We start from the raw sequence: 11,658 nt of genomic DNA on the forward strand, positions 1-11,658 counted from the left end.
TTTATGAAATGGAACAGATACAGTCTAATTTCAAGGTATGCAGCCATTTTAATTTTTTTTAGGGGGGGAGGTTATTAGGTTTATTGATTTCTTTTGGTGGAGATACCAAGGATTGAACCCAGGACCTTGTGCATGCTAGGCATGCACTATCACTGAGCTACACCCTCCCCCTTCAAGGTATGCATCCAACGCATGAGGCGTGAATTCAAATATTACTCTCTTTCCTTTCCTTTGTAAACAAGTATTACTATCATGCCCAATTTCTTAAAGGCAAATTGTGAAGACATATACATAAGAACATATATACGATCTGTACTGTTTTCATTGTGTATAGAAATACACAAGCACTCTAACATACAGGGAAGAGGCCAAAGAATTGATTACATGATTTCTACATTTTACCTGATGTAAATGAAAAGTTAAGTATGTCTATTGTAATTCTCATAGCAAACAACAACAAAAATCTATACAGAGTCAAAAAGCAATATATAAATTAAAATAGATAACTAAAAACACAGTCAAGTAATCTAAAAGATGGTAGATAAGAGAGAATGAAACAAAAAACAGTAGGGAAAAATAGAGAACAAATAATAAAATAGCAAATCTATATTTAAATATAATAATTTCACTAAATGTAAAGAGTCTAAACATGTTAATTAAAAGAGAGATCAGACTAGATTTAAAAAAAAAGACTCACTGTATGCTGTATGTTAGAAATGTCCTTCAAATACAATATAGTTAGGATGGAAATATAGAATAACATAGAAAGGATGGAAAAAATAGATCAAACGCTAATCAAAGTAGACTTCAGAATAAGAAAATAACCAGAGCTAAAAGAAAATGCATAATGATAAAAAGGTCAATTCCAGAAAGACGTAATAATGTTTAAATGGTTCTGCAAGTTAAAAAAAAAAATACACAAAGCAAAAACTAACAGAAATGAAAGAAAAAACCCACTATTACATTTGAAGAATTCAACTCTCTCTCAGTAACTGACAGAAATATGTAGAAAATCAGCAAGAGAACAGAAGACCGAAAAACCACCATCAATTTTACCTGACGTTTATGGAACACTCCACACGACAACTGTAGAATACATTACAAGGACACATGAAACATTTGTTAAGGTAGATCATATCCTGGTACATATAAAACAAACCTTAACAAATTTAAAAGAAATGAACTCATAGAAAGCATGTTCTCTGACATGGAATCAAACTAAAAATCAGTAAGGGAAAGCTATCTGGAAAACCGTCAAATACTTAGAAATTTTAAAAAAATCCTTCTAAATAATCCATAAGACAAAAAACTTCAAGGAAACTAGAAAACATCTTGAATGAATTAAAATGAAAATACAACGTATCAAATTTTGTGGGATGCAACTAAACAACTGCTTAGAGAAAAATAGACAGCATTAAATGCTTCTATTGCAAAAGGTCCCAAATCAATAATTCAAGCTTCCATCCGAGAAACGAGAATAAAAGCAAACTAAATCCAAAGCAGGTGGAACAAAGAAAATAATAAAGATAGGAGTAAAAATCAATGAAACAGAAAAGGTGAAAGTGGTTATCTCCAGGGGGCAAGAAGTGGGAGTGGAGACAGATGTGGCAGAGGAACATTTTATCTGATTGTAAGTTTAGTGCTTTTTGATATTTTAAATTACGTACACATACTTTGGTCATAATAAAATTTTAAATTTTAAATACAGTACTTGACAAACATACTATTTTTTTCTTCAAGTAGTTTGTAGATCGAAGTAGCTTACTATTTCAACTTCGTTTCCATCTGTTGCTGGGTTATCTACCATCTTCATCCACCCTTACCTCCTCTCCATCCTCAGGGAAAGAAGTGTCCTTGGTTGTTTCTGAGATTTCCAGACTACGCTATGTGCTGGATCCCGCTGCCTCTCACATTTTCCATGACCTTGCTCCATCTATTTTTTCCTGCTCTTGAACTTGCAATCTTTTAACCTCCTGTGAATCCTTTCCCTAAGTCTATAAAACATGCTTCAGTTTTCCCCATTCTATAAATAAACAAATGAACTTTAGTTCAACTCTTCATCCTTTTATGTCACTTTCCTTCCTGTGACATAAGAGTAATTTATACTCCGTAAGAGTAATTTATAATCATTACCTCTGTTTCCTCACTCACCACTTTAATCCGATTTGTGCTCCCAACATGTTACTCAAAGATCAGCAAATTGACGGTAATGCCAAATTGGCAAAAGCCTCTTCTTCAGGCTCAGCCTACCTGTTATCTTCACAGAATCTAAAAATCTTTACCATTTCCTTAAAATCTAATCTTTTTTTTGGCTTTCTCAACACTATTCTACCATCTTTCCTCCCGCCACATTCTCAGGCTTCCTCACTAGCATTTCTTTTTACCCTTAAAATGCTTGTTTTCTCCCAGAGTTCTAACCTCAGCATTCTCCTATCATCTTATCTATCCTAGTGAGTAGTCATTTCAAGAATCCCTGACATGCAAATACCTAGCATGAAGTACAGGTTAAATGAATGTTTACTGAGCTGAAATAAATGAGTCCCAACTTTTTGCCTCCAGTTCAAACTGTACCCCCAAGATCTAAAACTGTATTTGCCAGAATTTAGAAAATTATCTGGATTTCCTGAGAGCACAAACTTAGTATGTCCAGAACTGAGCTCATTTTTCTCTTCCCAAACTGGCATTCCCCACTGTGTTGCTTCTCTCAATTAGTACCACTATCCAAAGGATTATCCTCAACAACCCCTTTCTCAATGCCTACATCCAACAGGTTACCAAATCCAAGTCTCCTCAATCTCTGTGCTTGCCATTCCCACTGCCACTGCCACCTAAATTCGTGTGCTCAATGCCTCAATGTGAGGTCACTCTCCTACAGTCTCTCCCATCTCAAATTCATAGCCTACTCATCCTAAATATTTATCAACTCTATGCATTCCAAGAATGTAAATACTATTTATATTATAAATTAACTTTTAATGCCTAAACTCTTGGATGAGGATGAGAAAGATGATATGAGAACAGCTAATATCAAGAGATTCCTTCCCATACCCACACAGAGATTACAAAGATTTTATCCTTCTAACAATCCTCTATTGTAAAACATTTGAAAAATGAGGGGTTAGGGCCAACTCTCTGTATAGTAGAAAATCTGCATGTAACTTTAGAGTTGGCCCTCCGGTTCCACAATTCCACATCTGCAGATTCAACAAACTTCAGATTATGTAGTACTATATAGTACAATAACTGAAAAAAATCCACATATAAGTGGTCCAGGGCAATCCAAATCTGTTTTCTTCAAGGGTCAACTGTACTATTAGTTAGCAGCCCCTTCTTAAAGGTGAAATGAATTTGCCTAAACAGCTATTAAGTGGTGATGCCAAGCTTTGAACCCTGACAGTCTGGCTCCAAAAGTATTATCTATGGAATACATTCTAATTCTTACATTCTATTCAAGATCATTCTGAAAACTTACCTTTCTACTCTCTTTTTCAACTGCCTGCCTTCTTTACTCCCCCAATGTCCTATACTCCACATGTTAAGACATACAACTGAATACGATATATATATTTTTTCACACCTCTATGATCCAACTGTAAAGTTCAGTTCCTCTCTTTCCAACCCAAATCAAAAGCCATCTCCTCTGACAGAAACGCTATACCCATTCCCTTCAGAATTACTCAGTCCTCTAAGAGCCCAAAGCACTCTTATATACCTATGTACCTGTCTTACATGGCTGATTTGTGAGTCCCTGGAATTCCCTCTTTACGTCCTTGTATTGAACAATTACTAACACACAGAGCAGTTCAAAGTTGAAAAAAATTGAACTTAATTCAATATAAATTCTACCGGCCAAGAAACTGAACTAATAGTAAGGTTCTACCTGCCTCGTCTTCAATGTTTGTAAAATACAGATATTATAAATAGAAAGGATTCCTCTGAAATTGTGAAATTAGCAGCAATCCTCCAAATGCTACAGAAACACTGGAACTGGGGTTTTTTTTTTTTTGAAGTACCGTAGGTTACAATGTGTCAGTTTCTGGTGTACAGCACAATGTCCCAGTCATGTATATATATACACACATACAATCATTTTCATATTCTTTTTCATTAAAGGTTATTACAAGATATTGAACATGGTTTCCTGTGCTATACAATAGAAACTTTTTTAAAATCTATTTTTAGATATAGAGAAACACTGAATTCTTAAAGCTGTGTACTTCACAAAATACTAGAAAGCAGAAGCCTAACATGTTGCAAATATGAAGTTCTGGTACCCTACTTCCTAATTATTAGTCCAGAGAAGTCCATCTTTTGTGGCTGTTCTGGCCACTCCCCAATCTCAATAAACAAACAAATTCATACACAACAGAATGTATCCAAAGTAAGGGAAAAATCAGCAAAAACACAACCTGGTATCAGCCAGCCAGACTGCAAAGATAACTTTTATACATACTGTACTAGTGCCCATTTCTCTAATGAGTTTTCAAACTATTTTCCTTCTATGCTTCCAGTGACTCTTTTTCAAATTTAGAGTTCAGCAAAATCAAAGTGGGTGGGGGAGTTTTCAAGGTCTGGAGTAGGGTCTGGGAACCTGCATTTTTAACAAGGACCCTAAGTGATTTCTGATACAAATGAACCACAGACCATACCATGATAAACTGTTCTGGATGTTCTCTTCAACTTGAAATTTCATACAACCATGAAAACTAAGCTTACACTAGCAATTTATATTATATCCACTAAAACTGGAAGCAAAACTAGTAGGATACATAACAGTTAACTTTTAAACTGAGGTACTGTACAGAGCATTTTACTGCTTTCTTTCATTTAATCCTTACCACCATATGAAGCAGATATTATCATCACCCATTTTACAGATGAGAAAGTTATGGGTGAGAAAGTTATTCACTTCCCCATATCACATGGCTTCTAAGTGGTGGAACACAGATATTAAACCCAGACTGTCTACCCAAAGCCTACGCTCCTAACCTCTGGGTTATGCTGCCTCTCTACTTGTAATATATCTATTTGTATTGAGTAAGACAAAGCGAGGTAAAAGGAAGTTAGGCACAAAAATCTCATCTTCCTCACCATTTTATCTATAGTCAACACTGATGCCTAGTTACCTTCTCTAAGCGTACCTCAGTTCCTAATGACAAACCGCTTCACCATGGAGATGGTAGGCACTAAAGGTAGGAAGTTTAAAATATCTGTCAGGGATGGGTTCTGGATTACCTTACAGTAGTCAAGAGAAGGAAGTTCTGGATCAGCCAATGACTGGCTCAAACCCTGGGGGAATAAAGCAACTGGATAGGGAGCTGACTGAAAAGGGACACCCCTCTAAAGATCCCGAGACTTTAAACAGGGACTTTCAGATACTGGATTTCTAACAAAGATTAGGACATCCAATTCATCTGACAGACATCTGGCAGCGTACAGCCTGATCTAGATGGATCCTGGAATTTGAGTCACATGAGTTTTACTTATAAGATAGACACCTGCCCTCTACCAATAAGGATTTCTACATTTCACTGAAGCTGCAAACTGGCAGTAATTTCCCTTTAATCAAAAAAGGGGGTAGAGTGATTAAAAAGACTTTTTCCCTTTTCTCTCCTTCCAGATTTAGTCTGAGAAAAACAGCAAATGGTCTAGTTTGTGCTATGCAGATTTAAAATCAGAAAATACTTTGTCCCACTCTGCATGGAAGTTCACCAGAGTGAAATAAGAACACATTCCTGAAAAGGAAGCTATCAGACATCCACTTCAGAGAAATTTAATAACAGATGGTATCCCTTTTCTCACCTAGGTGAGAGTGCTGCATTTGAGGAAAAAGAGAGGTTTTGTTTTTTGTTTGTTTGTTTGTTTGTTTTTTGAGGGGAGAAGTGAAAGGGCTAATGAGAAGGGTTAATTTTATAGTATGAATACTCTATGGAATGTATGTGAGGTAAAGAAGCTTTGGGAAACATGAAGCGTGGGCACATGGCGCCTGAGATCCCAGCAAATAGAGCCCTTCTAGAGATCAGAAGAAAAGAGCACCTTCCTCCACATATTGCCAATACTTAATTTACCCAGTTCCCATCAGGTTGCTGCTCTTCTTTAAAGTCCAAATAGTCGAGAAGGTAGCCTGATTCTGTCATCAGACTGGGGTCACCACTCCCTCCTCCATCTCTACTGCTCACTTAAATAGCTTTCCTTCCCTTCCACTTGCCATACTATGCTGGCTCCAGAAGGCTGAAGGCAAACTGAAGCAATTAGGTTCACCAGATACCTCTAAGACTTGCTTCAAAAATTTAGCACATGTAATTTTAGCACTTCATATATTTCCCAGATTCTATGTTACACATCATGAAGCTACCTCCTTGATATAAAAGACATGGTTTTGGAGTACCACCCAGCAGAGTTCAAATATTCACTCTACCACTTGTTACATAACTTCTCTAAAATCTGTAAGAGTGAAAATGAGACCATGTAGGTGAATCACCCACCATAAGTAGGAGCTCAGTTAAGTAATAGCTATTATCTGGGGGGGAGGGGGTTCTAACAAAGTTTTTTAAAAAGCACTTTCCTTTTTCAAAAGGTTTTAAACAGTACTCTTGTTCCATTCAGAAAACAATATTGATCATTTTTCAGGGCAATTCTCACCCAAAAAAGTATCCATTGTCTAAAATCTTTGACAAAATAAATAGTAAAGTTTCATCCTACTCCCTGCATTTCTTAATGAATCCTTGAAACCACTTCATCTGCTTTTTTGGTTAGGAAATACTGTACTAAGCTCCCTGAAATACCCAATCATTCTGCCTGAAAGTTTCTACAAGAAATTCCTCAGACAGGGAAAAACAAAGATATACGTTGGCAGTTAATACATAAGTTAAAAACCACCCATTTCTCTTTTCATTAAATTCTAACAAGAAGGCAATCAGATGATTAAGTTTTTCTCTCTTTCCTCTCGCACAATTTGAATCTCTCGTTTGAGTTATTCTTTATGAATGACTCCTGAGGAACCCAACAGCTCCATTCACTTTTCCCCAAAAAGCTCTCAGGTCTAGAGGAAAACAACAATTTTAAGTCCGTAAAGTAATAACAAGGAGGCAAATCTTGGATCTTTAAAAAAAAAATGGTTTTACATCCTAAACACACAAAATCGGCATATCAGAAATACACCTAGACCCTCAAAAGCCCATAAACCTTCCAAAGAATCTTGCTTATCTTATTTCTCACTTCTTACTAACCACTTAGCAAGTCTTAGGAAATGTTAACACGCGCCCAGCCACAAGTCTCTTCAGGGACCCAAATCTGCTATGCTAATGAATTTAGTCCCCCAAATTTGAAACTGTTCTGTGAAAGAGAACTACTCAGCAGCTGACATGTGCTATCTTAACATTAACCGTGTCACTAAAAGTGACAAACCACTCCCAGCCTCACCCCTAAGGGAGGGTAAGCAGTAACCAGCGGGCGGCCAGAGCCCCAGGTTTATCATTAACAGAAGAGCCCACGTACAAGGTTAGCGACTGCAGCTCCACTGACGGGACAGACGGTGGGCAGGCAGAGGGATGAATGAGGCGGGCAGGGAGCGCGGAGGGGGCGCGGGGCCGGCCCGGAGAAGGCGGGACCTCACCGTCCTGGTCCCGCCCCCAGCCCCGCCCCGGCCACCCCGGCTCCGCGGCAGCGCCGCAGTCCCCGCGCGGTAGCAGCGCGCGGCCGGGACCCCTTCCTGCCGCCGCCTTCCCCTCGCCGCGCGGCCCCCTGCACGTACCTGCTTTGCAAACCGGGGCGCTTGGGCTCCTTCTCTCCGGGGAGCTTCGGCTCTGCTCCGGGGACCTCCTCCGGTGCCGGACGCGAGCTGGGGGTGGGGCCGCGCTCACCTCGCCTGTCCACAGGTGGGTGGGCGACGAGCAAGGCGACGACACGGTGCCCAGCAGCGGCGGCGGGGGCTGCGGCCGTGGGGGGCTCCCGCGGGCCCCGGGCGCGGCGCCGCGCGTAGGACTGGTGCCTCGCGTGGATGTCGCGGACGCGCCCGTCTGCGTGGCCACCGTGGGGCTGGTGCGCGCGGCCGAACTCCCGCCGCTCCTCGTGGGGCTCGTGCTGCGCGAGGCGGTGCGCGGGCCCCCGCCGCCGCCGCCGCCGCCGCCCGAGGGGCCTGAGGCGCCACCACAGCAGCCGCCGTTGTTGTTGCCGCCGCCGCCGCCGTTGCTCCGCGTGGGGCTGCCATGTTGCTGCTGCTGCTTCAGCTGGAACGGAACTGTCGCCCTCATGGGCTGAAGGCGGCTCCCGGCTCCCCCGGCCGTGGCGACCGCACCGCCCCCGAGGGAGCCGGCCGGCGTGGGGGACCCATTGCGCCTCACCCGCTGGGACATGGTCCCCCCTCCCCGGTGACTGGGCGAGACGTGGGGTTTTGTTGTTGTTGGGTTGAAGGGGGAGGATTCTCGAAGCCGGAGGGAAGGCCCCCGCGAAGGGGTGACGAAGCCGGAATCCAGGTGCAGGGGGCGCCCGGGCCGCGGCCGGCAGGAACGAGGTGATGCAGCCGCCGCCGCCGCTCCTCCTCATCAACAATAGTGTCTCCTCCGCTGGCCCCGCCCCCCGCGAGCGCCCATTGGTGCAGCGTCAGCCGCGCTCGAGCCGCTCCACCGCGCCCATTGGCTGCTAGCAGCTCGGGTCCCGGGCCCCCGGGGCCTTAGAGAGCCTGGGTTTGCGCGGAGACCGTCTGCACTTTAAAGAGAAAGAGACCCGCCCCCCCGGGGGGAGGGGGTGCGGGGGAAATAGGCTGTGTGTATGTGTAGTGTGTGCGCGCGCGCGCGCGTGTGTACACGTGAGTGTACACGCGTACGCGCGCGCCTGGCCACGCGCGTCTTTCCCTTCCCGCTGGGGGGAGCCCTGGGGACTCAGATTCTGGAATATTGCCACAGGGAATGCCCCGAACCCGAGCGGTCCCCAGGGATGTCTGAAGTCTTTCCTCTCCAAACGCATTTCCTTTCCTCAGTATTAACTGGCACAGTCTGGGTTCGTGCGTCTCTTTCTGGCTTTTTTCCTTGATCTTATTGTCCAGTCCTATAATTCCATCAACATTTGGACGGGGCTCAAAGGAAAAGAAATTTAATTACTCTTACTGGCATTTTACACCTCGTCTTTTTTTTTTTTTTTTAAGCTCTAAAAAGAACCAAATCTCAGACTAAAATTGCTGGTTACAATGCGGTTTTAGATTGTATCAATGAAGTCCACTTACCAAATGCTATTAATGCATCTAGTATCTCAGGTAATCAATAATTTATTTTAATCAGCTACTTCACAGTTCCCTGATACCTTGGAAAGATATCTGCTACCTTACAAGTTTGTTTAGTGCCATAGTTTTCAAATGGCCTTGTTTTATCCTCACATTCATTATTTGAGACAGAACTGGATTAGCCATTCATATTTTTGTCTGGTGGAGGAAACAGGTCTTTGTAGCATGTGCAAAAATTCAGTAACACTGGTTCTACAATAGCATTAGAGGTTCCTCATCAAGACAAAAATGATGATGGACCCATACCCCACATATCTCTCAGCTTATAAACTGCCTGTCCATGACTTTTACTACTTTCTTAGATATACATCCTAGACAGATGTCATCTTGTAGAAACATGGGAGTGGAGGGCCCAGTATGATTCACTCTGCACCTGAAATCCTACTGGGTCCCTCTGCACTGTGGAAAGCCTTTGAAGACCTAGAGAACAGATTCATATCCCAGATCCAGCATGTACTCTGTGGCCTTGGATAAGTTACCAGCCAGTTTCCTTATCTGTAAAATGCAGTTAATGCCATATCCTTCATACAATTGTGATTATCAACCAAGAGTTAAATGAGAATGTGGTGTGTAGAAGGTAGTCAATACTTAGAGCTTCTTGATTCAGAGGCCCACATCTCTTCTAATCACCCATTCCTCCTCTCTTCCCCCACCACAAGGAGAGGCCCCAAGCCCTTAACCCAGGACCTTGCTTAAGCTGGCTAGCACTGACATTACTACTCATCCCCATAACCTGGAATGAAGACAAAAACAGGACACACAGGAAACTGCCAACAAATTCCATGCAGAGAACTAAGTCCAGTCTTACAACAATGGGTAAGAGAGAAGATAAGCCTTTAAATAAAGATGTTCTGGAAGCTCTATCTGGCACTTTGTCCTGCACAAAGTAAGAACTCAACACATATTACTGAGTTAAACCAAGAGAGTTCAGCAGGCCAAGTGTCTTAGGCTTCCTGGTCAATTACTTTTCATATCACCAAACTAGAGACCCATTTGTTGGTGGCAAGAGACTTCTAGTGTTTCTGAGCTAAAGTACTGATTTCAACACAGAAGTTCATGCGATCAAAGAATTAAAGTGTCTTTGGCTTAATCATGAGTTCACTTTTTTGCATTTAGTCATATTTCCTATAGAAACTCAAATGCCACAGTTCCAGAAAATGCCTTTTTCATCTTGGCAGCTTACCTCACTCATCAGTTTAGGGCTCAACTTTAAACAAACCAATGAGAGCATTTCAACTGAAGCAGGTCTTAACCATTTTACCCTCTTTTTACTAAAGTTTATTTATGATGTGAATAAAACTTTGTATGACGTCATCAAATAATGCTAAAATAAATTTTAATATATATAATATACATGTACATATATATGTATATATATATCAGATACCTTAAAATTCTTCAGTACATTTTTGACATTTAATGGCAATGCATAAAAGCATCATTTCCCCTTGCCCTTGATTTCATTATCTGTTGTTGAAGATTCAAAAACCAGTGCGCATCAAGGTGATATATTGGTCTTCAGTTTGCTAGTTTATCTATAAAGAGAGTCCTTGTATTTCTAGGATCAACAAAATAATCATGTCTCCCTGTGCTTTTAACTGTTCTTCTTAGGATATAACTCAAAATTTCTGTTTTCTCTCTAAGGTTGAATTGTGACTGTATGAAGTTGAAGAAGCAACATACTGGAATTGGTTTATCTGTATTTAAACTCCAGGAGGCAAAATTATTGATAAGATCATTTTGTACCTGTGCTTTTTAAACTATTTAAAATGATCTTGTTATGGTAGAGGAGGGTGGGTTTTGAGAAAAAGTTTATCATCCTGTAGTTCTTTTTTCTTCCTATAGTTTTAGTAGAATCAACCATATTCTGTTAAAAATCTCCAAAATGTCATTGAATGGAACATTATACAGCCACTAAAATGATCAGTATGAAGTCATAAGTTCCTTTCATTTTAAAATGGAAAAGAAAAATTAAAATGATGCATTCATTTTAACTACAACAATATAAAAACATTTATGCATTATAAGTGAATATTAGAGGTTAAAATAGTGATATGAAAATAAAATAGCCTTTTTAAGGTGGGAGTTAGGGAGGTGTCTTTTACCCCAAGAAATATTGATATCCAGTTTTCTAATAAAAGGGGAGAATTACCAGAACTTAAATTGTTGAGTGATGTTCTCTGCTTAAAATCTGACTGCTAATTCACTGAGACATTTGTCTTAGACCATTTCCTCAAGGCCATCCGTAGCACCACATGTTCTGGTGTTTCTCTTACCTCTGACTACTCCTGGCTTCACTTTGCTGGCTTCTTCTCAGTCTGACGCTTAAATGGTGAAAGGTCCTCAGGACTCCATCCTAAGCCTTTCATTCCACTCACTCC

At 41.2% G+C, this 11,658-nt stretch overlaps 1 protein-coding gene and 1 long non-coding RNA gene across 3 annotated transcripts in view; one reads left to right on the forward strand and one right to left on the reverse strand.

The window, feature by feature from the left end:
- FAM117B (family with sequence similarity 117 member B) overlaps window positions 1–8,501 on the reverse strand; it is a 59,075-nt gene extending 50,574 nt beyond the window's left edge. For both annotated transcript variants that reach the window (XM_072961436.1, XM_072961435.1), the window contains exon 1: window positions 7,754–8,501. In XM_072961436.1, the coding sequence (XP_072817537.1) occupies window positions 7,754–8,354 (601 nt within the window). In that variant the 5' untranslated portion in view covers window positions 8,355–8,501. The remainder of the gene's footprint in view (window positions 1–7,753) is intronic.
- On the forward strand, window positions 8,241–11,434 carry LOC140696444 (uncharacterized). Its single transcript, XR_012072790.1, has 4 exons — window positions 8,241–8,512; window positions 9,143–9,250; window positions 9,937–10,093; window positions 10,922–11,434. It is a non-coding gene; the product is annotated as an uncharacterized lncRNA (long non-coding RNA).
- Window positions 11,435–11,658: the final 224 nt, after the last annotated feature.

This window comes from Vicugna pacos, chromosome 5 (genome assembly GCF_048564905.1).
Source record: "Vicugna pacos chromosome 5, VicPac4, whole genome shotgun sequence".
Classification (NCBI taxonomy): domain Eukaryota; kingdom Metazoa; phylum Chordata; class Mammalia; order Artiodactyla; family Camelidae; genus Vicugna; species Vicugna pacos.